The sequence below is a fragment of the Anguilla rostrata genome, chromosome 13 (genome assembly GCF_018555375.3).
Source record: "Anguilla rostrata isolate EN2019 chromosome 13, ASM1855537v3, whole genome shotgun sequence".
NCBI classification, from domain to species: domain Eukaryota; kingdom Metazoa; phylum Chordata; class Actinopteri; order Anguilliformes; family Anguillidae; genus Anguilla; species Anguilla rostrata.
This window is the reverse complement of record NC_057945.1, coordinates 23384025-23411471: the sequence shown is the minus strand read 5'-3', so window position 1 is coordinate 23411471 and position 27447 is coordinate 23384025. Positions and strand designations below refer to the sequence as shown.

Genomic DNA, 27447 nt, shown 5'->3' with positions numbered 1-27447 from the left:
TATCCCAGCATGCAGTGGGTGAGAGGCTGGGACACACCTTGGACAGATCACCAATCCATTTCAGGGCACACACACTCTTCACTCACACATTTGTACTTAAGGGCAATTTAGAGTCTCCAATTAGCCTACTGGATGTCTTTGGACTGTGGGAGGAAACTGGAGGAAACCCACATGGACACAGGGAGAACATTCAAACTCTACAGAGAAAAGCCCCCAGTCAGGATTCAAGCTCTGTACCTTCTTGCTGCGAGCTCTATTGCATCTTTGTGATACTATCTTTGTGCCATATACATTAGAATATTTTCTCTATGGATTATCAGCTCTTTCTATTCTTAAGGTCCACACTTCTGTTTGCTGCTTTATTAGTGAGTATTAGTACACACCTTTACACACCTTTTCGTCTGATACATTTTGGTGAGGTTCCTATGTTCCTTCCTTTGTGAACTCTGGTATCACAACTGCATGTTTTGAAATGAAGGCCATTAATTTGGCTATTCTAGCTGACAACACCAGTGCCAATCTGTTTAAAGATTTACAATGTTACTGAAGGAGTGAAAAATGTACATTACACAAATGTACAATGTCAATACATACAATAATTCCCTTCACTTTATTGCACATGCCATATTCACTTGTAGGCTAATCACATTATAAAGTTATAATTGTACACATTAGAAAATCATGACATCAGATACATTTGTATGTGGGCATAATTACAAACATCATGTCATTTCCTCAGAGAGTAGTTTCCCCAGTTTCCCTCGCTCACCCAGCAGTGATCAGCCTGATCATTTTACACATCTCTCACGTTCTGCCACGCATGCAAATGCCTTTAATCTGATCGCATTTATACAGCAGATCTGCAACACCCTTTCTGAGACGCCATGCACATTTGCATCCTTACAGAATTTGAACAACTTGCATGCATGTAAACCATAAAACTCAGTGGAGTAGCATTGGGCCCCATAGACTTTTAATGTATCACGAGTAGCATTTCTGAGTTAATTGTATGCTGGGTAATTTACCCTGATATTCAGTAGGTGTTTGAATATGTGTATTACCTGCCCTATCAACTGCAACGTACGTGGAATACAGAGAGTATTCTACAGACAGTATAAATGATATCAGAATATTAGACCATTTTATAAAGTCACATTCAAATACACATTCCCATAGCCTGTAATATTTTGCCATTGTTCTGTATCATAGTGGATTTATAACTTGCTTTAAATATATTGTGTTTATATTGTAGAGTAATTTAGATCTGTATAATGTTGTCAAAGTATTAAACAACAGCACCATGATTAAAAAAGGAAAAAAATTCAAATAAAACATGTTCTCGGTGTGAGGTGAATTTCTATTAATGTGAAATCACAAAAACCTGGTTTACCACAATACAGTACCTAATGGCAGACACAACTACCTGATCTACAGGGAGAAAGCTCATTCTCTCTTGATACAATATCACTGGCCTATAGTGGTAATCTAACTAAATACAATTTCTCATGCACAATATTGTTTTTTAGAGTCCATCACCGGTTTTGTAGGAAATATTGCTGGTAGCACAGATATTGCATGCTGACACTGACTATTTGTGTGACTCATACATCAAATATAATTCAAATCACTGTGGAATTCCTAAACAAAACTGACTAATTATTGGATAGTTTGCCAGCTGGCAAGCTACAGTACTATACTTAAAACTGCTTAGAAGATTCTAAAAAAATTACATGTATATTAATCATATATATTACAAAACAGTATAGCTGATAACACATCATGTTGTTATAGGCAGCTTTGTGGTTACATTATTTGTTTTAATTTTATAATTTATTGCTAAAATATTCAGATATGTTTTCTTGTAGATGTCCATTGTATGCAACAAAGGTCATTTTAAAAGTTTAAAAGAATTTGTAATGGTGTATTTATAACCTAAACAAAAGCTTGATGATTGACCTTTTTAATCAGTTTAGAGCTTCCAAATTATGTTACTGCATAATATTCTTACGCACAGTTAGGCAGGAAGTGTTAAGACTGTCTTGGGCAAAAATTGTTATTTCTGGGAAGGCCACCTGACAGAGGTAATTATGGGCCATGAGATGCTATTGACATGGGACATGTCATCCACAAGGGAAAGCCTGCAACCCTGGCAGGCTAGCTTAAGATGCTAGCATACTGACATTTTCAAGGTATCCAGCAAAGTAGTCATTTCAATCTCACTTCTGCCATACATGTAATTCTAGAGTCTACAGCAGTTTAAATAGTGGAGAGGGTTCTTTAAATATTTTTACATCTTGAGATTTGTTGGTGCAGAAATATATTTTCCAAATATATATGTTTTCTCAATATCCCAGTAATACAGAAGCTTTGACAGAGTGATATAATTTAGTGGGAACAGGTATATTTACAAAGACATGTCCATGTGTGAAAAGCCCTTGTCTGGTATATTAAAATACAGACTTCATATTTTAAACTGTCACCAGTGTATAAACTATGATAATGTACAAAAATTCTAAAAAGGTCAGGTTGGAAAGTCACTCGTGTAACTGTTAGAATTGCTTTATGCTATACATTCAGCCATTTTTTTAAAGGAAACAGAGAGAAACATTAAAGGTATATAGGATGCTTGTTTGATTCAAATGAGTAAATTATGGATACAATTATAAATATTCTATTAAGAAAGCAAAAGGGAGCTCAGTACAACCACATCTGCTCATATGGCTTAAGCGTAAGAAAGACCAATGGAGGCATAGCCTGGATTACATTGCCTTGGTGTTTTTTTTTTTTGTTTTGTTTTGTTTTTTAATGCTTGCTTTAAATTATTCCAGTTTGTCCACTATTAGAATAAAGATATTTCAAGAACACATTTATAAGTGTGATTCAAAAGTGCTTTAAGAACCTTTTTAAAAACCTTTTGGATAAATCATAATCTGATAAACATTCATAGGGAAACATAGAGGAAATCAATGGATCTTGTTTTGTCGATTTTATAGATTTGTCGATACCTTATACAAGGGAAAAATTAACTTTTTTTTTTCAAAAAATGGTCAATCAAATCCATCATAATTAAACAGACATATGACTAACAACCAGAGCCAAGTAGCATTCTACTGAACTCCTAATTTTGCCTCCGGAACTGATAAAAAAAACTTGTGGAAAGGACAGGAAAGCTAAAGCACAGGATACTGCTTGCATGAAAACTGCTATAAAATACTACTGTCCATGTGTTACACAAAACAATGCACAGTCACACGCACACACACACACACACACACACACACACACACGCATGCACACGCACGCACGCACGCACGCACACACACACAGTTCCTCAGCACAGAGGAGCAAAGCCGAAGGAAAGCAAACATCACACAGATGCCACACTGGTCAGGGAACTCCATTCCGCTTCATGCTGCTCTGGGAATTTATTTAATGCTCATTTTTCTCTTTTTTTGTTTATTTGTTTTTCCACTTGCGCTCCTGCCTGCAGTTGTATTACGGACAGTAAAGCAGCAAGAGTCACAGTTCATTGCTTCCTTCAAACTAGAAAATCATTTACATCACATTGTTTACTGACTTTTGAGACCACAGACATTCCAGCAACACACTCTAGGGTAGGTGGGTAACAATCAGAAAGCATGACTTTTTGCATAGTATTAAATGAACAAAGACATTGAGTTCTTTATTTACAATTATTGTATAGATAAAAAAATTCATAAAAACAAGATGGATGAACACTTATCATTTACCCATACATGGCTAGAATGCCAAATTTACCACTGGCATTTAACTTCTTTTTCTTTGTTCCACAAGAATGCATGCTGCTAAGTACAGTACATAGAAGCATTTGATGTATTGCAAGAAATATTATTATTATTAATATTATTGTATTTCAATGGTGTCGATCTGTCATCGTTTAGATCTGTCAGTCATGTATAATTTATCTGCATCAGTACTTCTGCTCAACAACCTGAGCGCTTGATACAGAACTCTTGACCTGTAGCAGTGACTGTTGTAATGATCTAACCAGAAATAGAAACCAAAAAAAAAAAAACATCATCACATGTACATTGTACAGTCCCTGTCCACAAAAGCCTGGATGGATGTGCATTTCCAATGAAGGCAATTTGCTATTTACATAATAATACCCTACTTATCACCAGTTATTGTTTTAAAGCTGGATTATTTTTTATTTGTTTGTTCATAATGTACAAATCATTTTGTAATGTTGACTGAAGCCGTTTAGATCATATAAAAGAAGAACCTATGAAAAACCATATAAGCAGACACTGCAGAGGACAGACCACTCCTGTGATAAATAAAAGTATTGTTTTGATGGTCCTTTGCTGAAGGCTTTTACGTATGCCTGAGCTAACTGTTAAAGCTTGTTTACCCCCCTCCAGATGAATGACAGCTGTTGTTATACACACAGGAAAAACGACAGGTCAAGATATTGGATTCGGAGTAGAAAAATTGATTTGTTTAACTTGCATATTGAGCATATTCTATCATGCTTCCCCATATACCCAATTAGTAATAATAATAACAATATCACAATATTTTTGGGCCATTGACATTTCGATGCATTTGTATGTCAGCACTCTCCAATTGACCATTTGCGTGACCTTTAGTTTGGAAAAGCACAATAAATAGTTAACAACTAGTACTGTTGAGATGCTAGAGTATATTTAGTGACTGCAGGAAGACAAGCTTGGTTAAAAACACACAAAAGCACATCTAAATATACACCACAGAGAGTTTCATTCATATCCAGATAGTGCAGAAAAAGGATCATTTAAAAAATAAAAAGAGTCAAAAAGCAACATTCCATTTTGTATTTTTTTCAGTTGTTTAAAATTCCGACAGCTTTGGAGCTGTGTGTTCTTTCTTTTAAGGAAAACAAATTTCAAAATAAAAGAAAAAATAATCAACACAATATATCACAAGATTTCAACACAACTTTTGATTTCCATACAGATAAGCCAAATATAACTTAGTTTGCAGTTGTTTCTAATATTATAAATCCATCGCAGCCTTTGATGGTCACACATGTAAAATATTTCCAATAAACAAGCAGTGTTTATATAGTAGATAGTTCATTAAATCAGTCCTGAACGGCCCTCTCAATTTTGAGACTGACCTAAAATTCATTTCAAGCATTGAATGAACAGAAATTTAAAAAAGAAAACCCTTCATGTAAAGATTTGTGTTTGGAAACATAGGAAGCCGCTCAGAGTTGATCCCAACAATCATATAATACTAAGATGCCACATTAATTATATATCCCATTATATTTTGGTTTCTTTTGTAATCTTCTAAAAATATCTACAATATTTAACAAAATAGCAGGCAAATCCAGCACACAGTTTGTAATAAAACACCTACAGTCCAATGTTACAGAAGTACTCAACAACTTGAGCTGTTCCAACTACGTCTGCAGTATGGTTTTTGTACCCTACAAATAAACCAGGAAGTATCTACGGGATTTGTAAACAAATTACATTCTCTTTAGGACATAAATAAGTTAAAGTAGTAAGAGCCATAGAAGCAGAAACAAGGCAACATGCCAACAAACAAAGAAGATAAACTCTCTCTATATATAATATATATATATTTATAAATATATATATTTATATATATTTATATAATATGTTCAATAAATTCTATTATTTATGGGTTCCTCTTTTCCAACAGGTGCAAATCTACTGTGCAAGTTGAGTCCTGCAACCTTAAAACACTTTTCATTTTATTAATCAAATAAATCTATACAATTAGGTTCATGCCACACAAGAAACTCACACACCAGTGAATCGGATAAGCTGTCTTTAAATAGCAGTCCACGGTACTTCCCATCAAATCAATCAAATCAAATTATTCAAACAAAATTTAAACAAAATTAAATAAAAACTCGGGTAATGTACATTCATGCAGGAGCAGTTATGTTTTTAAATTTAAATTATTATTATTATTATTATTAATATAGTCAGTGTACTCATAGGAAAGGGGGAGAGGTTGATTTATACTGTTTTTCGTGTCCCTCCACAGCAATCTTGTTGTCTTGCCTCCTCGTGTTGCCGATAACAGTAAGGTTCAGAACAGGCCTTCGCCCAGCAGCTCACGCACATGTCTCATGTGCGTTCACTTTGTTGCGCTTTGAGAGTATAGTTTTTAACACCGAGTCTAGGGTTAGAGGGAGGTCTCCAAGCTATGTAGGGGGCTGCCAGGACTAGAGGAAGCAGCAGACTTACTGGTGTCAGTGGTTAAGTTGATGCCGCTGTCAATGGCGTTGTTGTTCTTGTTTGGGGATGAGGGTTGACTGGAGTTCTTCCTCAGGGCTGGGTCTTCCTCGATGTCGGTGTCGTCAATGAGAGGAATGTGGGGTTGCGAGTCCTCTATTCTAAACTCCGGGTGAGTCATGAAGTTGTGAATGGAGGTTCTCGATTCTGGTTTTTCCAAGCCTTCGTAGAGAGAGCTACGGAATGCATTCACAACGCGTATCTGCAGCAGGGGGACAGAATCGAAAGAAATGAGTCTCCGTGGCACACGGATTCAGGGAAGGCCTCCAGGGCCTGTCCTTCTTCTGAACAAGAGGGCTCATGGGAAGGAGGTGGTGTGGAAACAGGTCCACAGTAATGTGCTGTTTAGGCACATTACTGGCCCATTTTTATGTGCAGTTGTGAGACTTTGGAAAGGGACTGCAATAAAAAAAATAAGAAATAAACAAAAAAAATAGTGTAAAACAAAACAGTAAACAAAAAAGCTACTTAAGATACAAAGGGCAGCGCTGGATATAAGCTAAGGTCCAGTGCGGCGTATACCTAGAGACAAGCCACGTTAATAAAAACAAATGCACATGAAAACCCATGCATGCTGAAGAAGTCTTGTGGTGAGTAATTGAGCAGGAAGAAAAGATTAGATTCAATCTAGGTACTGGGAGGAAAAACAAAACAAAAAAAGTAAAGTACATCCACAAAGACGGGATGAGGACAAGGGAGCACAAAGGGGGATTGTGGGATGTAGAGGAACAGAAAGATGGAGGTCACAGATGATGCTGGCTATGTAAGCACAGTTGCACAACACGATGGTGGCAGGCCAGGAGCTCAAACAGCAAACAAAAGGACACCCCCGAACATGCAGCTCTGGACGAGACAGGGTGAAGACACGCCAATGAACACAATGAACACAGTGCACACAGACAGCTGTACAATGGAGCCTGAGACTGGCAAAATAAAGGTCTGTTCTCCCAACAAGCTCCACTCCATGCACACCTGTGTAAACACTCAAGTATAGGCCCCCAGCACTTTCCTTCTGTCTCTTTGCATTCACAAGAAGAGATTACCTGATAATGCAGCAACACTGCTCATGTGCAGTAACTGTCATCTGTTGAAAACGTCATACACCTTTTATTTACTTATTTACAAAACGTTTTTCCCTGTAATATTTCCCTGTTATATTTCTATTTTTAAAATAATTGTTAAAAAAACCCTTGTTCATACCAAATATATACATATGTTAACCATGACATATTACATTTGTTAAAAAAGTATTATTGATCATATATTTATTTATTAATGTATTTATATTTCACTACCAGTCCATAGTTCACTACCTATTCCATGTTTGTTGGAATTTAAATATGGCAAAATTGTCAATTCTAAAATTGAAAATTTGAAAGCTTCAGCAATTATTCAATGCGCTCAGGCCTTGAATCCATTAATTATTCTGACTTAAAAAACCCTGTAAGGCTGACAGATTTAAAAGACTATGAAACACTTACAATAAAAACAAGTGTGATTTGACCTGACTTTCATTAGACGCAAACGGTGTGTTTTTTTTTTTTTTTTTTTAACTGGACAGGAAATCAGGAAATACAGCGACAGACAGCTATCAAAGCAGAGAGTCAAAAAAAGGAAGACCAGTTCGAATGACGGATGGGAAATGAATGTCAGGACAAATCACGTTGATGAGGCCGGCCCAGTATTCACTGAGGAACAGTCAGCACTACACATACGGCTGTACATGACCGACAACGTGAAGCCACGAGACGCGATGGAAACTACAGCCTCCGGGGTTCTGATTTAGACAGTACAGATGACAGATAGACAGGACTATGGGGAGAGACTGGGCTCTTCGCTTCGGTCCTCCCGGCTGCACGGAGAAAGAAGTCCTTTTCTGTTGCCTGTTTTTTTTTTTTTTTTTTTTTGGCTTGCTTTCCCCTGAAAAATGAGACTAAACTTTAACAGTGACAGAGAGCTCATCTCCACAGAACACAGGGAGGGAACGTGCTCGATCTCAGTCCCTGGAGAGAGCACGCGCTGCGGTGCTGGAGCGAGTGATATCGTTGGCTTATACTTGAATGTTTACCCAGCCTGATGAGTTTGTTGGTTGGAAAATAGTTTTACATTCATTTTTTTTTTCAGACAGGAGGGACTCACAACCTGAAATTCACTCCGCCGGCTGTACCCTTGTCCAGGGTTCTTTAGCACTCTAGGGGAAACAAACACATTGAACATTGAGGCAAAACTGAACACTCTTGGGAAGGAAGGTAAGAGCTGAATACAAACTGGCCAGAATAGTAAGACAAGAAAATGCCAGAGTAGCAAAAAGCAAGGAGATATACTCAGAGATGCCAGCCTCCGCACAATGTTTGGTCAACTAGTGTCAATAAATAACTAAATGTGATATTTTGTTACTATACTGACCCAAAGTGTTGTTTGAGCCAAGTCCATTCCTTAAGTCCCTGTATATTACTTCATCCTCTACTATTAAAACGAGTGCAATTGACAGCCCCCAAATAATCCTTTTACTCCTGTTAGTGGCCATGCCAACATATACTTCAGTAAAGAGCCAATCCTCATAGTTTTCGTTTCAATAAATATAAGTTATTGCTATTGAAAGCTACTACTGCTGCTATTGCAAAATGTAATTTCCAATAAATAAAAAAGGCTTAAGCAGAGAGCGTGTAAAGATTTCTTTCAGCAGTGATTCTTTGTTACTACTAGATGAATTGTGTATTAAAACATTTTTTTCAGTAGGAATTTAAGTTGGTGAGTAAAATTAGAGTCTACAGTCTACAGGCAGGCCAGGGCAGAGGAGGACTTTAATCTCCAGTGAATGGCATTTTGGGGACAGGGCGTGGGTGTAGTGGGGCAGGTGGCATCCCTGAGGTGCACAGTGAAAGGTGTGACTCACGCCCAGCAGGAGCAGCAGTGGTGCTGGTGGGAGAAGAAAGGGCATTGGACAAGGACACGTGACTAGGGCTAGAAACATTGGTTACATCTTGGTTCTGGCTGGTGGTGGAGGACTGGCGCCTCAGTGCTCCCTGAAAGGAAGTCCCACTCTTGAACGTGTTCACCACCTCGATCTGCAAGGGAGGAGAGATGGAAAGACAGGCGGCTCAGAGAAAGGGGGAGCGGTGCCAGCAGAGCGGTTGGTGTGTATGGGGGGGGGGGGTTCGGAGCGACTGGACTCCGTCCTCTTTCCAACTGCACCATTCCACACAGATTACAGCATCACTCCAGTTAGTACAGGTATTTGATGGAAATACAATGCCAAGCTGACTTTTCACCCCCTACAAACCACTTCATCATTGACTGGGGGGGGGGGGGGGTCATTACAATGATTTGCCATCGGTGGGTGGGGTGGGGGGGGGGGTGGCTGCTGTCATGGGTTTATTGGAGTCTGGTAGGGAGCTCTCAAGGTCTTCTTTTCGGAGCCAGTCTTGGGCTGCTACCAGTGGAGCAGGACACATTACAGTCAAGACATCTGAAGCACAGAACTCACTAAAACAAAGTGTTAAATCACATGACTCTTTACTACTGACAGTATGAAACCATCATGAGTTGGCATAAAAGGTTAATAATTATACAAAAAATAATCAGATACAGCACCAGAGTATGCTAAAGATTTTTTTTTCCACAGCCCTAACAGAAAATCTACATGAATGTGGAAAGAGCCATGTGATGATCACGTGAAATGCCCCGTGATAAAATAACATGGCTGATATGTGGAACACGTGTGCTTTACACTTGGGAAACGTAGTCTTGGAACATTTTCATAGTTTAACTGGGTGATGTCCATGTAAATTCACATGCGATTATGAAATCCATGTGGAAAAATCACATCTCATTAACACATAATAACAAAATAATTATAATTCCTTGTACTTTTCTCATGCTTAAAGCCCTTCACAGAGATGGGGGGAAAACCTGCCTGAACCACAAACGTGTAGCACCCACCGAGATAATGCATGGCAGCCATTTTGAGCCAGAATGCTCAAAACACGCAGTAATTGTCAGGGGATGCCAAGTGACAACACATGACAACATGTGGAGCACATGGGAAAACATGTGCACCACATGTGACAACAATTTTTATTGTTAATGTGCAGAGGACATGTGCTTCAAATGTGATGTGGAACGTGGAAAAATGACATAGGATCACATGGGAATTTCATGTGTTTTTTTCTGTAAGGGAGTATTTATGTACTTTTGCACATCTCCAGACCACATTTCAGAGCATTCCTAGTTCATTCTTGGAGTTGTGCACTAGCCTTGTGGTAGGAAAAAGACAAACATTCATGTTAAAAAAAAAAACAAGCTAAATACATATACAGTACACAAAGAATAGTTTTTTGTGCATGCAAAATATATATAGTCACATCTGGTCTCAGTGGAGCACGAGGATGATTCAACAAACAGAAAAGACACAGCTATACTTAGTGAACCCACAGGTGCCCAACTGTCGCCAGGTTCTCACCTGAGTCTGAATCCTGTTGAGCCCACGGAACCAGAGGATCTGCCCTCGCCTCAGCTCTCTCTCCGCGTGGTCGATCTCCTCGTTGTCCTCGTTCATCTCCTCTTCCGGCATCTCGTCCTTGCGGGTCAGCTGCCCCGCCCCTCTCAGGAACCTCAACTTGCTGTTGGGGATTGTAGCAATCACCTGGGTTTGAGAGGACACCGACGAAAAAAAAGCTTTCTTTAGACCCTGTTTCCCTTCTATGAAGGAGATTGCTGTAACAGAGAACATTTCAATGTATTTCACTCTCTCGGCATCAACAAGGTCCAGGAGAAATGCTACGTACAGCACGTGTTCCTTTAATGTCTGTGGAGAGAGACTTTGATTGATCTGTCCGTGCAGTAGTGCACAGTACTAGTGTTGTCATGAAATCGTTACCTGTCCCCAGACCAGCTCTCCCAGGCCAAGGAAAACACACCACATCCATTTGTCCAGATCCAGGGGAGAGCAGCTGAAAGGTTTTCCTCCGAACTGCACAATCACAATCTGAAAACCGGTTTACAGCAACAACAAATTATTCATTTCCCCCTATTTTCTCCAGCTAACAAGTATGCTAACACACAATAGCATATCACACGAAAGAAAAATCATTTCATTGCGAACATTTGCAAAAACAGCTGGTTTTATTATACAGGTGTCTATAAGGATAGAATTGTACATAAAGTATCGGACCCAGGTCTGCTTGTTTGACAGATCTCTGAAAATGGGATTCACGGAAGGCTGGATGTGCCTCCACATGTGCGTTACCTGAATACCGAAGGTACCAAGCACAATGGAGCAGAAGATGGGATTCCTGAAAATCCCATCAAACACATTCCTCTCTCCGTGGATCTTGCGGGCGTTGATCTCGTTGAAGAGCTGCATCATGACAAAGGTGTTGAAGATGATGGTGTAGTGTTCCGAGGGTGGGGAGTGGAGGGGGGCGTTCCTTCCACTGTCAATGTCGAATATCACTTCACCTGATTGAAGGAGGAACTTGTAAACCATTTATCAGAACCACGCAAATCATGCCACTTTTAGACATTTTTTTTACATTCACCCAGGCCCCCTTTCTCACCCCACTTTGGAATCAGCCATGGCTTTCGGAGTATCACATGTCCTTTTAGTGACTTTTTAGAGGACCTTACACTGAACAAATTCTCAAAAGTTCCTTGTTGATATTTGTCAAACAATCTAGGAGGGCTTTCATAACGGTGGAAAATCCAATACAGGGACATTGTGGGTTCTATGTCATTTTTTTAGGTCAATGAAGACACATCTCGGTTTTCATTATTTTTTAGAGTTTTACCTACTTTCAAAGACATTTAAATAATTTAAACATTTTTTGTTATACAGTCAAAATCTGATGATCCCTTAATAATCTTCTTTTGTTTTAAAACTATTTTTATAAGAAATTATTAATTGTATTATATGTAATTATTATTATATGTAAATATAAATATGCTCAATGGAGTTTATGTAGCTCAATTTCAAAAATGTTTAAGCTATTATTTTGAAATTACACAGTTATTCACAGTTATAACTATTTGATTCTGCTGCTCATTTATTTTACAAAGATTGGACAATGCAGAAGTGAGATATTACAGTTTCTCTGCTAAGGGCTGTATTCATTTTTACATTTTCATTCATAATGCAAAGAATTCTTGAGAATTCTTGAGAATTGTTAAACTGAAGAAGGGTTGAAACACATACCCGCAAAGAGCAGGGTGAAGATAATGACCAGCTGGTAGACACCGTGGCCCAGGATGTTCTTGGTCATGGTGCTGGAGATGAGCGGCTTGTTTCGGCCGTAGGGCTTCCTCATCAGCAGCGACTCTGTGGGCGGTTCGGTGGCGAGGGCCAGAGAGGCGAAGGTGTCCATTATCAGGTTGACCCACAGCATCTGAACCGCCTTCAGCGGGGAGTCCTTCAGGAACAGGAAGGGCAGGACCACAGGTCAGACTGATTGACACCTCTCACAAGCCTATCCTGGCAGGTTCTGCCTGTTAGTATTGACAGACTTGTTTCACTGGCACAAAACACCAATGGCAAAGAGCTGGGTGAAACAGCACCAAACTACCCCAGGGCTATATACTCAGCACTTGCATGTGGTTCAGCTGATGTTTTTTAGTGAACACACTGGATGTGTTAAAGCTGCGTGCACAAGTAAGTTACGTTTCAGTATAATCATCTTTTTCGATCATGATTAATGAATGGTTGTGGAAAAACTTAAAGACTCTCCACAGGAGACTCAATTTGCATCAAAATGTACATATGCAAGTAATTCTAGTACACACACACACACACACACACACAAGTGTGCACGCGCACACACACACACACACACACACCTGTGTGATGCAGGCTCCAGTGAAGGCCACAATCACAGCCACCACATTGACAGTCAGCTGAAACTGCAGGAACTTGGAGATGCTGTCATACACATTGCGGCCCCACATCACAGCCTTCACTATGCTGGAGAAGTTGTCATCTGTCAGGATGATGTCAGAGGCTTCCTTGGCCACATCTGTCCCAGCAATTCCCTGACAGAGTGAAGAGGACCATTAGTAAATCATATCATAAAAAATATCATATTTTTTATTACGAGAAATTATGCTCAACACTAAATAATAATAATAATAATAATAATAATAATAATAATAATAATAATAATAATAATAAAACAATGCTGCAGAGTCTATCCTAACCAAGGATCTTTGGTTAGCATATATATCTTTATATGCCAGTGTATGACATGCTGAAAATACCTTTTTTAATTTTATGCCAGTATCAGAGGTGAGTGAAAGTCTAATACTATAGCCAACCTTCAGAAAGAATCAAAAGGTAAATACTAATGCCCTCACTGCTTTTTCTGCGTGTTCTATGTGCCATGGTCTTAAATATGTTCTTTTTTTTTTTTTTTTCAAAGACTAGCCCAAGGGATACCTCTGCCAGGAGAGATGCATGACTTTATCACAGAACCGCAGACGGGAGAGAGAGGCTGCAGGGAACCCGGGGTTCATTTGAAGTGCAAAAACAGAAAGACAGAACCGAGCACAATAGCACACAAAAAGAACCCACCGTGGAATGCTATAATGTGGATGAAAATGGTGGGCAGGAGTGCAAAGTCTCATGAATGTCAGTTAAATGAATAACTGTTGTAACTCAAAAAAACTGTACACTGAATAATCAGATAAATTAACCGATGGCTTTAAGTTTAATATGGTAGCAAACATGTTACTGCAGCAAAACAGTCTGTACTGGACTGTTGGCTTCCGCAAATATTTAGAAACTGCAAATACCCAGTATTTACACTAAGGGGTGCTGTAGTTCCATCAGGACAATGCAAGGTGGAGCATCACAGTGTAGTTTTGCAAATAGCGCAGGGATAAAAGAGGATTTCATTATAATGCAACTTAATTGTACTGCAGTGCGATCTCTGAGATTTCCCTGTCTCTATGCAGGAATGGATCATATGGATTTTTTTTTCCCTGTTTCCCAATGAAAAGACCGCGCTCCTACCATGGCGAAGCCCACGTCTGCCTTCTTCAGAGCAGGACCATCATTCGTTCCATCTCCAGTCACAGCAACTACCTGCCTCTGGTCCACCAGCGTGCTGTCGATAATACCTGACAGACAGACACACACACACACGCACACCTGTACTCCACCAGTGCTCTAACGAGCCTTCCAGCATGTTCCTGCAGTAATGCAGCAGAAGGCGGGAACGTGACGACACCAACCTTTGACCAGGGTGTGTTTGTCGGTGGGAGAGGATCTGGCCAGCACCCTCAGCTTGGGCCAAACCTTATCTATCCGCTCCTGCTCCACCTGCAGAGGACAGCAAGGTACTGTCACACACCCACCAAAACTTATTGTCTGTTATAGAGGAATCTGCCCTTATAGTGCCCCTGCATGCCTTATACCGGTAAGGGTTCGGACAGATATAGTATTCCACATTCAAACAGCATATCGGTTTATATTTTTACATTCTATTATGGATGCAATAGCAGATTTGCCTTAAAAATTGTGGAATGATTGTCATGATGAAGGAAAACACTTATTTAAAATTTGCTTGGATAATGTGCCTTTGAGTCTAGTGATTCCCAAACATTTTAATCTCAAGGCACTACTCTGTGAATGAAGAACCCAACAGCTAAAAATATTATGTCTGCAATTTTTATTCAGTACTCACTGCATGCTGCAATGCAGTGGCTATTTAACAGACTAGAGGAGGCGTGTATAACCCGTGATCTAATCATATCACAAACCTCTAAAGCCACTATCATATCACTATTGATCATATTGTTAGGGCACAATACAGTATGGGAGCCATTTTTGTAAGGGCACAGTAAAGTTTGGGAGTCATTGTTGTAAGTGCACAGTAGTTTTTTTGGAGCCATTGTTGTAAGGGCACATACAGTTCGGGACCAACTGTTGTAAAGGACAAGTGCGGTTTGGGAGCCATTGTTGTAAGGGCACGGTGAGATTTGGGGGTCCCTGTAGCAAAAGGCACAGTGCAGTTCATACCTCTCCCTTCTCGTTGCGAATCCTCCGGTTGAACTCTTTTCCATCGATGCACAGGAAGTCCTCCCCAGGGTGGATGATGCCACACTTGATGGCGATGGCGCGGGCCGTGTTGATGTTGTCCCCGGTCACCATGCGCACGGTGATGCCGGCGCGCTGGCACTTCAGGATGGCGTCGGGCACCTGCGGGCACGGACGCGCACACACGCGCAGGGTGAGAGGCCGAACCCCCTCCATGTTTCAGATGTTCCTCTCCTCCTTTGATGGAAAGGGCAGCGTGGGCGTGTTCGCTCCTCCAGCCCACACGCCCCATGGTGACACCAGATCAGAGGAGGCCAGCGGTGAGGGAGCAGGCCGGCCGCAGTGCGGCGCGAGCACCGGGCGCTGACCACCCCACCGCACCAACACCGCGCTCCACGGCCTCATTAAGAGGCTTCCTCTTATTACACTGGGGGTCAGATAACAAGGCGGCGTGTTTAACATCAAACGCCAATCCCAATTCTCCCGCATTCACTTCAGACTGTGTGCAGTCATAATTAGTGGAGCTGGAATCTGACACGAAGACCAAAAGAAGCGGTCCGTATGCACGCAAGACGAAGAAAAGAAAACGACATCAAGAGAATGCCAAAAATATGCTGTTTGCACCAGGATGTTATTTTTTTATTACTTATTTTTGTGAAAATGAAGATCTTCATTTGAACAGATTTCATAAACTGTGAAGACAATAATGAAACCCAAATGTAGAACCGAAAGTAGTACTGATATACTATACAGCAAAACAGAAGCGATAATTGGATAATTAGAGGTCACTGTGCCGCGTGCATTTCCATGTCGCAGTATTGCAACATTAATCCACCCTGAATCTGTCCTCGACAAAACAGTAAAGAAGTGTGAGGAGATCTGCAGAACAGAAGCAGTACACTGCAGCAAGTGCATTAGCGCATTAGTTGCTCTATTGCTGGCAAGTATTCACAGAGCTCTATGTGGTAGCATGTGTTAACTCTGGAATTAAATCTGATGCCTGTGACATGAAAGGTGTGGTTTTTATGACTGATTTACTTTTTTGTTTTTTTATTATTGTCATTGTATTGTGCACATTTCATGAATTTCATCCCTGATTTGAAACTCCTGGTATGTTTTGAGAATAAACCCCTGGTGTGCAGACACTGAGACCAGCCACACGGTGTGATGATGGTTAGCTTTGGGTGCAGAAATTAGAGCAGGTCTGGGCTCCTTTGGTGAAGCACCGATGATATCTATTTGGACAGACAGCTTTTCGGAGATCGCAGACGCTCTGTAAAGGCTCCTGTGAAGCCTCACTAAAGCTCATTGGAGACACAGACGGAGGAGGAATAGCTCCATTAATTATGCACAGAGGCAGAGGTGATAGGTGACTGTAACATCAGACATTAAGCGCACTCTCTCTAATGCAGTTTTCTGTTCACCCTTTCTCCATTGATTCAAATTCTAATGAGCAATTCTTAGACGGACAAATCTCCACCTCACCACAACTGCCACTCCCTGCAGCCCCCCCCCCCACAAAAAAAAAAAAATTGTATTGTTAAATGGCTCACTTCACCTAAATGAGATCTGAAAAATTTAATTTCACTCCGTCTATGACTGCAGCGTTCTGTTTTCCCTACATTCATTCATGCCAGAGTACAACGGCATCCAAACCTTGTTTGAATATCATCAAGCAGCATATTCAAAGGACTTTTATTTGAAGCAATTATTCTCTGAAAATAAGGCCTATTTCACAGCAGACGCAGGATCTGAATGACTTCTAAATTGCTCCGTCAATAATATAGCTTGTTCAAAATGAATATCTGAAATGGTCATACCCTCGGGACATAAAACAGGCACGGTGGTGAGGGGAGGGGTGGGTACCCTCTGCAGCGACATTTGTGAATTTTAATGAACCACCAAGGAGAAAAAACGCTTGTAAAATCAATATATGTGCAGGTAGCAAAGTCATCCCTAATTCCAGAAGTCTGGGTAACTCCAGGTGACCGAAATGACCCCCCCCCACGCCCTTTTTTGGGAGCTCCCATTGCATCGGCCATCGGCCTAGACCGCCCGCCAAACTTGATGATGACTGTCGCTGTGGGTTTTTAAGGGGAACGTTGGCGCTATCAAATTAGTGCATTCTGCACTCTTTGAGATGGCTGATCAGGGAGAGCGTTGCGTTAAGCCTCGTCTCTCCAACAAACAATCTTGCTCCAGGTGCCTGGTTAATTAGTAAAACACTGTGTGTAATTCATTCCCAGACAATGAGAAGATCCTTGCGCTTCCATTTCAAGGTCACAAAATTGTACACAAGGGTGTTTGATACTCCATCTTTCTATAATTCTATTTTCATTCAGATGTTTCCTTCTTGAAGGAGCCTTCAACACTCTGTCAATTACAGAGCACAGCCCCAGATACGAGAGGGAAATAGAGAGAGTTCAAAGGAGATAGCTTAATAATGCAAGAGTAAGATTTGATTTTTAAAGATTCCTTCATGTGTGCTCGCTAAGGACACACTTTTCAACCCTCTTTCTCTTTTATTCGGAGGATTGCAACTGTGAAATTGCTTCTGAACCAAATTCCATTTTTGAGTTTTCATTTTGCTTTCATCTTAGCACTGGATTGAACTTACATTTTGTGTAGATTTGAAAGATCCTTTCAGGATAATCAAATATTATGAAGATCTTTTGTAAAAAGGACTGAGAGGTCCTAGGCACTACGGCATTTCACTTTCCATGGCAAGACTAAAACTATCTTACTAACAATAATGATCTATAATAATAATGTTACTAAAATTTTTCAAGACCATGATATCTAACAATTACAAGAACCTACAGCATTAAAATATTTTTCTCATTCTCGTCGATAAAAAGAGTTCTCCATTCTCCGTATATACTGTGCGATGCCATATTATGGGAAGTGTGTAACTTTCTTTGACACAGTCCAGCACGCTGATGAAGGCAACTGCTGAAATGCCAGTGTGCAGGGTGCTCATGTAGTAGTAGTAGAGTACAGCCTGCTTTTTCTAAAAATGTTGTGGGATGAGACACACAATATAAGAAGGTACAGTATGTATGTACTGTATGGTGAATACTGAAGATTGCTCACTGTGATATTGTCAGTGACATATTGTGGGAAGGTGCCTGTACCGGGTAAGAGTATACAGTAAATAGACCATTACCATGTAAGTCTGAGAAGTGGTAACTGTAAGAGAACTTGTAAGGTGTAACGGTTTCTTTACCTCAGGTCTGACAGGGTCCTCGATTCCAACCACGCAGATTGCGGTCAGCTCAGACAGGATGTCGTTCTCGTTGTCCCACTCTGGTTCGGGGTCCGCCGGGAAGTCGCGGTACGCCACGCAAATGGTCCTCAGCCCGTCGCATGCCATTGGCTCGATCACCTTCTTCACCATTTCGTCCTTGTCCCGGGGCCGAAAGACACGCGTCTCGCCCGCCTCGTTCAGGACACGGGAGCATCTGAGCAGAACGGGAGGGCGGAGTCAGGGTTTACTGGAAGGGCCTGGGCGAGACCATTAAGGAAAGTGTGCTGGTACACACTCCCACAGCTCATTACCACTAAAAGCTAATAGTGCAACAAGCCTACGCTTATATGGAACTGTCACACCACCCAATAACTCCTAAACATGTGGTTCTCACCACTACCAAACCAGTTCCTAAATCTGTGGTTCCCACAAATAAGTAACTGTACCAGTACCAAATGCATCCACAATTCTGTGGCTCCCAGCCCAAAGTCGCTCGCTCACTTTTTCAGCACGATCTCTGAAGCTCCTTTGCTGTACATCTTGAAGCTGCCATCAGGCAGTTTGATGACGGTGCTCATGGACTTGCGCACGGAGTTGAAGGTGTAGACCTTGTAGAGCTTCTCTTCTGGCATCTGGTCTCGAATGGGCTGATAGTCCCGTTTGAGGTCCAGCACAAAGCCCAGTAGGCCACACTCTGTCTTGTTCCCCACCTGCTTTGGGAGACCGCCCTCTTTGTCAGGAGGCTGGGGACAAACAGGGAGAGAAGGACATGGTAAGGTCAACACATGCACCTCTGCCCTTCTGGGACTGTCCCATCTGAGAATACCTACCGTCTGTTTATAATCAAGGTTTGTATACACATTCAACAAAACTAATATTACATGCACAATGTAGGAATTATGTTTGTTCACAAACTATCCACTGTTATAATACATAGATTAACATCAATACGTTACAATCATTAAAGTGGTATTGGTCTGGAAATAATATAATATCGATAACATTTGTACACTCAACCTTACTGTAAAACAAAGCAGAAACTACATGCACACTTGTCCCATGTAGGACACATCATCTTCATCGAAGACTATTGTCAGCTACGCACTCATTTGAGAGCCACATTCCACATACAAAGTGCAAGATTTGGGATGGATTTACAGTCAGACTCCAAAATGTCAGTCACACCAAACTGAGGCAGAGACCTGACAAACACAGAGCTTGGCCCCCCTCCTTGCACCCATATGCCATGACAGAGGATGAGCAAAAATTTTACAAAATTTCTGACGCTGCACTATAAAAAATTAAAAAAATACAGGCAGCCGAAAGCAAAGCTGAAAGACTGTACCATTCTATAAACTACTATCTGCATTTCCAGGAAGGATACCTGGCTGTACGTCAGGGACACATCAGTGTATAAGCTTGTGAAATTTCTGAGCAGCGACATTTTGCTGCAGCGCCCTGCTTGTTCTCCCATGAACGCAGCCTCGTTTCTCAGACGCTTCCCTGGCTAATGTGAGATGATACGTCCTGCCTCCATGGCTATCACCGGGCGAGTGGAGAGGTAGGATTTATCCTCTGATGTTTCCATGGGCCGCAGCTCCCTGTTGTTGCCATGGAAATAAACGGCGGTTGGGCGAAGTGAAGGGGAGATGGCTCGGGGGCTCTCTGTGAGAGGCCACAGATCTGTCAGGTTGGCCCAATGGGGCTTTCGATCTGGCGCCTTGGACTAATGGGAGTGCTAACACTAGTCTCACTTCATGAGCTCCCTCAATGATGATCCCCAGCAAAGATGCAGTATACCGGCACCAAAGTAAACACAGATACACGTGAATGTGTGCACGCATGCACGCACGCACGCACGTACACAGGCGCACTACAGACTATCCTGATGATGTCACTCCTTAATACTGCTTCTAACAAAAAAGTATATTTATATATAAACAATAAAAGATTGTTTAAAAACGTAATACATTGTGGAATATTTTAAACTCTAAAGGAAGGGATGCAGTTGGAAAATTCTTCAATTCCAGAGATTATTAGGGCAACAAATACTGAATATTTGCAGTATACTCTATTTACACATTTATTGTATGTCTAAAGTACTTCACCTAGCAACACATTCCTATAAAGGAGCTTTATATCAATCATAACTCAGCTTTTTCACAGCAGACAATGCTATAATCCGGCCATAGTTCCGTCATTAGGATGGGATGGAACTGTCATTATATTTCATTACAATTTAACAGGATGCTGATTTGAAGCTGACGTTTTCTGATAGATTCTTACAGCAATGATTACAGCAAGACACTGGATTCTATCAGTCTCACTACCTTGTTACAGTCACTTTAGAAGTGGGACAAAATAACATAGATATGATCTCTTGGCAGATTTTTTTTTTAACTTGATATCACTTGAGTTAAAAAGGGGCTTTGGTAAAAGTTAATTGCTTGTCCATAAATATATATATATATATATATATACAGTGAGTGCCATATGGTTTGGGACAAAGACATATCTTTTATTGACTGTTTTTTTTGGCTCTGTACTCCACAATTTTACATGTAATCAAACAATCCACATGTGGTCAAAGTGCACATTCTCAGCTTTCATTTAAGGGAATTTTTATACACTTCAGTTTCACCACGTAGAAATTACAGCACTTTTTATAAATAGTTCCCACATTTCAGGGCATCATAATGTTTGGGGCAAATGGCTTCATTGGTGCTTCTGATAAGTCAGGTGTGCTCTATTGCTTCCTTAGCACAGGTATAAGAGAGCTTTCAGTATCTTTGATTCTAGCCTTTTGATCGCCTGGAGTCTGTTATTGGTATATAAGGTATATGACAGAACTTAGACAGTAATAGGTCCATTATACGTATCCCTGAATAGCGGTTTCTTACTACAGTGATTTATGAACCTTCCATGATTCAGTGTATTTTTTTGTTTGTTAAATCAGTCAGATAAATATGGCTTGATGCAGGCAGATGCTTTGTATGAGATCTGCAGGCCAATAATGTCTCTGGCATTGTCTAGCATTGTCAAACTGCAATTTTGAATGCACACCGTACGCAACACAGTCATAAGATCTATATAACAATTACAAAACAGCTAGATAGCATATTAATGTGTCCTTATGACATGCCTCACAGCCCACATGACATAATTAATACAGAACATCATTAATACTTCACTGTCACCTATTACTTTAGTTAGCAGCTAAAACATGCAAGACCAATACAGTCTGTGCTATTTCATCAATTCTCATTCATATTTCCTGTCGAACATTTATTGCGTATGACCAGCGCATAAGGGTTAAAGAAACAGGACAGAATAACACTTAAAATGTTTCTTAAATGCTAGTGTATGGAGCTACTGTGATAGATAGTCATACTCTGTGCGGGGATTACCATTTTATGGACCTCTGCACCTGGGGCAGAGAAACCTAAAGACATTTATCTTTAAGGTGCGGCTCCCTATTTGTAACTGTTCATTTGTATTTCCCTGTGAGGCTGAAGCTAATGTGCTTCTTGAGATCAGCAGGGGATTCAGAGGTGACCTTTACAGGGGATGCAGCACATCCTGTGTCCTCTGATGTTTCCAGGCTTTTCTCTGCTTGCGTCTCAGAGGGTGGACTTCGCTGCACATGGCTCTTGTTCTTTTATTTCTAGCCAGGCAGCCGCAACAACAGGCAGAGACACAATTTGTCTGAAATTACCTGAAATTGCTTCCATTTTAGACCATATTACAGGAAAGAAACAGTGCAGACCAAGCAATATAGTGCAGGACAAAGTAGAGTAGGTAAATTCAGCTGCATGTGCACCACCCAAGACCCAGACACACACAAACACCCCCCCCCCCCCACACCAACACATACACACACAGTGTGTATACATATGTGTGTGTGTGCGTGTGTGTACAAGTGCACATACATACAAAAACTGCTCCTCCCTCCGCCACATACACACACACACACACACACACACACACACATATATATATGTACGTGTGTGTGTGTGTATGTGTGTATGTGTGTGTGTGTGTGCGTGTGCACGCACATAGATCCCTAGGTATAAAAAGGGATATAATTCATATGAGGGTCACCCGATATGGATGTAAACACCCTCAAATTAAAGCTGTCAGTATGCACTTTAACCTCATATTCATTGTTTTATTTCTAATCCAATGCGCTGGACTGCAGAGCCAAAACAATCAAAATTGTGTCTGTCCCAATACTTTGCATTGAACTGCATGTGTCCTGCCATGCCCCAGGTCTCCTGGAGAAGGATGAGATGAGACAGTGCTGATGATTACATAAACGGCAGCCCAACACCAATTCGTCAAGCGACTACACCAGGCAAATCATCAGGAAAAAGAAAGAGAAAAAGTATTTCCTGGGAGAATTTCCGCAGGATGATTTCATTTTCCCCTGCCTTCCTGAGACAGAGCACTTCCTCTCAACGTGGGCGGGAGAGAAATCAGAGAATAGTAATATCAAATGAGAAAGTACACCTTGAAGGCCTCCAAACATAAATCTATTATGCAAGGTCTGATTAGAAGAAGCACTGTTTTTAGCAGAAAAGACCTGGAATAACACAAATCACTGGGCTAAAGCAATCCGCTTAACAATGATTTTTAGTGAAATCTTAAAAATGTTGACGGTGCCCAATATTATTTTAAAATGTTTTATATCTGCATTCCTTCTGACGAAAAAATTGCATTAAGAACATCCTCTACTCAACATCACCTACAATATTTGCTCTACAAGACATACAATACAAGGAATCTTGACCTCTAGTTGACAGGAAGGTATTAAGAACCCCCAATTACTGCAGAGCGTCTCCTAGCAACACAGAACTTTATAGTTCCCTGCAGTGAGTGTATAAATGGAACATCTGGTCATAACATCTTCAAGGAACTCTGATAAAGATCTCCTGACACAGGTGCAGTAATTTTTCCTCATCTCTGGTGGCTAATTAATTAGTGGAAAGATCGAGGTATGATCCAAAGCATATACTGTATAATGAAAGTGTTTTCAAAAAACCATCATATTTTTTACTGCTATTATTCAAATAGTCAGCTATTGGAACTAATGGGAATAGTCTTTACAAAAGGTATCCAACGTAAGTCCTGAAGGACCACAGTGGTGGCAGGTTTTTACGGTTTTCTTTCAACCAGAAGCAAGGATTAGGAAGCATGGTTTGAGCATTCTTTAGCCAGTCAATAACTTAAATGAAATGCTTTAAGTGCAGAAACACACCTAAAAAGCCGCAGACCCCCAGTGTCATTCTCTTGCAGGACAACTAAATTGTACATTTAAAATAAAGTAAACAAGACACAACATGCGTAAATTTAACAGAAAACTATTTAACAGTTCTACAGTTAAACGGATTCAGGGGGACATTTTGCCCTGCAAAGGAAACATTTTCACTCTGATGAAACTCTGTGAAAAACCCCGCCTCCCCAGCAAACCAGACCGGAGAAGGTGACCGTGCGAGGGTGTGCGGTGCGTTCTGACGTGGTCCCTGCGTGTTTGGGAGGGGAGCTGGCTCGGTGGCGATGGCAGAGCAGCTGCCTGCTCCCCGGTCAACACGCTCTCCGGTGAGCTCCGGCATATGGCGGGGAGAGGGCTGGCAAAGGCATTTCCTCTTTAGCGCGGTTTTATCGCCACCAAATCTGTTCCTCCCCCTGCCTGCTTCACCGCAGGCCCAGCGCTCTACATTCCTGGAGCCACGGGGCCCCGCTGCACTCCCCCTGCGTCCCCAATAAGGTCATTTTCTCCTTAACTCTTTCAATGGCAGGGGCGAGAGGCGGGCGGCCCCCCTCGCGAGGAAACAAGGTGAGCGATCGACCGGTGGCTCGGATGCATAATTAAAAGGAAGGGGGGAAGCCACTTTGAAAGGAGCGCAAGAGCGAAGGCTCTGGTTCTGCCACTTCAGAGAGCGGGTTCACGGAGCTCGGCGGGGGTCAGGAGGGAGACCGCCCGTTTCTGCTGCAGTGACTCAGCCTTTTTTTTTTTGTCATCTTAACAAAGTGCATCATCAATATGAGATGGATTTCCTGTGGCATGGCAGGGGTGCGTCACCTTCCCCCGACAGCTTTCAAATAATGTTTGATCACATCAAACGGCCACTGCGCATTGATGCTTCGATCCTTTTGGGCCTTCAACGTTGAAAGGCAGAAGCCAGCTTGAGACTGGAGACGGAAGTTGTGATAAGATGTGAATAGCTCCTATTCACGCCATAATAAACTTGTTCACGGACGTTATGCTAACCTTTTTTCTCTAATGGATATACATGCTTCCAGACCACCGAATCTGCAGTCTGTTATAACACTAAGTTTGCGGGTTCAAGCCAGATTCGAAAGACTGTGTTCAGTCTGCTGACACACTATGTTAATAGAATTGAGTCATTCTATTATGTTATCTAACAACGCCACAGGTATAGTAATGATGAATAGATCAGAAATGAGAAAACTCCCATTACATTATCTAGAATCTAACCCCAATTCATATAATACATTGCAATCACCCAAAAAAAAAATAATTTATATAAGAAACATACATTTCAGAAACTGCTTACTGATTGTGAAATTTTGCTTAATAATGTAAACACTACATTCATCTGTAATTATTTTGAGAATTAAAGACCCTTAAAAATATATATGAAGGTAGGCTTTTCTATTTATTTTCAAAATATTTTATCTAGTCTGAAATGACCTTGACTGAAGAATGACCTTGAAACAGACTGGACTATCATGCTTCAGTGCAGGCAGTTTTGCATTCCAGCCATGCAACCTGGCCAGGTTATTACATGCTTCCTGCTGTAACTACAAGATTGCAATATGCATTTTATACTGATTGCCCTTTTCAGTGCAATGTACTGCATGCAGTACTAAGCTCATCTCTGTTTATTGAGGTCGTGCAGTCATATATTTTGTGAGGGAATTATTTCTCCCCACTACTGATTGTATTGGTTATGTCACGTTGTATGATGAAAAAGTATGTATCATATTGCTAATACATATACATTTTAGTCTGCAAGATTGTTCCAAATTCCTGCTTATGAAGCTTAAAATGGCTGTCCACATACAAAGAAAATGCATTCTTTGCTTCTAGCCATAGCTGTTGAAGTCACTAATTTTTTTGTAAACTCATGGTGTGCAAAGAGGCATGAAGGATCCAGTAGACAGGAGTATGTGCTGCCTAAGGACATACAAATTATGTAAAGAAATATACAATTAAAATTACAAAAAATTAAAATTACAATTAAGAAAACAGCATCTCTATGGACAGGCTTGAACATGTAAATTACACTGTAGTTTCCTTGGTTATTGTATGACTAATATGTGGATGACAGTATTCATAGTAACAAGTTCAAAAAGTTGGTTCGTGCTTTGGTTAGTAGATTTCCTTTCCCTTTTGCTATTAAACTGCTTCATGTAACTTAATGATCTGATGAGACAGTATACAGTATATATTGATCATTATGAGATTTAAGGTCAAGAGAACAAAATTAACAAATTTGCTTATTAAGGGGATAAAATGAGCAAAGGGATAGGAAAATAAGAGCATGTGTAACTTGTTACTGATTCTAACACTGCAGAACAAAATAAAGATCAATTTCTCACAGAGCAGATTTTTGTACACACCGTTATCAACTCTCAAGTATGCAGCTGGCCACTCAATTGTCCTCATCGTCTCTACCACTGTTAACTTCTCTTGTAGTAGATCTGTCAATGACAGAAACGCGCCACATCTTCGGAGGACAGTTAATTGGCACTTTGTAATCCTCTGTCTCTTTGACGTGCAGTGCTGGGAATCGAGGCTGGTCAGGAATTTGGCTCAAAGGCACTATCAATGATTCAGAGCGTGTGACATCAGCAGTGGAACTGGCCTCCCTGGCCTGTGACCCAAAAGGTTCACGGAGCAGATGGCGCGGGCAACCTGAGTCTGCGCTCAGAGGAAGTCGCGCCGCGGTTCAGGATACAGAGCCGGCTCCGGGAGGATCAGCACACACGCGCTGTGCTGGCTCCTTCGTTTCGCCGAAAATCTCCTTTTGGATCTGAGCCTCAGCTCTGTGAATTTGGCTTTTGTCATTTCTTTTGTTTAAAAAAAAAACAACAATGTTTGGCTAAATTAATGTCGGTGTCTCCTGAGCACGCCAAATCGTACACTTACTTTTATTGTGAGTAAAAGCTAAAGAAAAACCAAGAGGTTAAAATGATGCAGTCTGGTTATAGTACAGGTTTTGGATATGAAGCTGTGCTCCTTTCAGTTCTAATATCAGTTGCCTCTCCTATGTCCTCACCGTGACCTTGACCAATCATGGCTGAGATGCGGGGGATCTGAACTCGGAGAGACACTGTTGCCTCAGGGGAGGCCTCCACTCCTTCTGAGCCTCTCCCCTCCTGAAACATTTCCCTCTCTAAAACTGTCTTCATCTCTGGGGAGGGAGACTGAATCAGCATTGCCAATATGGCTTCCTCACAAGGGATAGCTGAGGATTTGTATCTCGGAGACTCTGTTTACCAACCTAACATGCACCCCACAGCTCAAAATTGGATCTGAGTGCATTAATTAATCCTGTTTGGAGTAGTCGAAACCAGATCAAATTAGTATAATTAATCCTATTTAGACTATCTGAATCCACCATTTTGGTGTCAAAAATAACTGTATTTTCACTTTATTATGACTTGTCATTTTGTGATGTTGATGTGATGCACTCAGCTAAGCACTCAGATGCAATGCCCTTCTTGAGGTCACTGAATAAAATGGTTTAATTGACAAAGCAACACACATTTAGGAATTACAGTGCCTTCAGTTCAGGGTCCTTTGCCTTAAATGTATGAATCAGAACTGGGAGACCGTGCAAGGATGA

The 27447-nt window shown here is 40.9% G+C and overlaps 1 protein-coding gene across 22 annotated transcripts in view; it reads right to left on the bottom strand.

Moving 5' to 3' along the window:
- Positions 1-591: 591 nt before the first annotated feature.
- Positions 592-27447, bottom strand: part of atp2b2 (ATPase plasma membrane Ca2+ transporting 2) — a 161070-nt gene continuing 134214 nt past the window's right edge. For 11 of the 22 annotated variants that reach the window (XM_064304125.1, XM_064304126.1, XM_064304123.1 and 8 more), the window contains 12 exons: positions 19073-19314; positions 18551-18785; positions 15307-15486; positions 14520-14607; positions 14299-14405; positions 13128-13319; positions 12490-12703; positions 11545-11756; positions 11176-11283; positions 10759-10941; positions 9278-9364; positions 592-6498 (listed from right to left, as the gene is read on the bottom strand). In XM_064304125.1, coding sequence (XP_064160195.1) covers positions 6187-6498; positions 9278-9364; positions 10759-10941; positions 11176-11283; positions 11545-11756; positions 12490-12703; positions 13128-13319; positions 14299-14405; positions 14520-14607; positions 15307-15486; positions 18551-18785; positions 19073-19314 — 2160 coding nt within the window. In that variant the 3' untranslated portion in view covers positions 592-6186. Of the gene's footprint in view, positions 6499-8435; positions 8488-9192; positions 9365-10758; positions 10942-11175; positions 11284-11544; positions 11757-12489; positions 12704-13127; positions 13320-14298; positions 14406-14519; positions 14608-15306; positions 15487-18550; positions 18786-19072; positions 19315-27447 lie in introns of all 22 variants that reach the window. The other 11 variants (XM_064304139.1, XM_064304141.1, XM_064304145.1 and 8 more) reach the window with 5 other exon arrangements.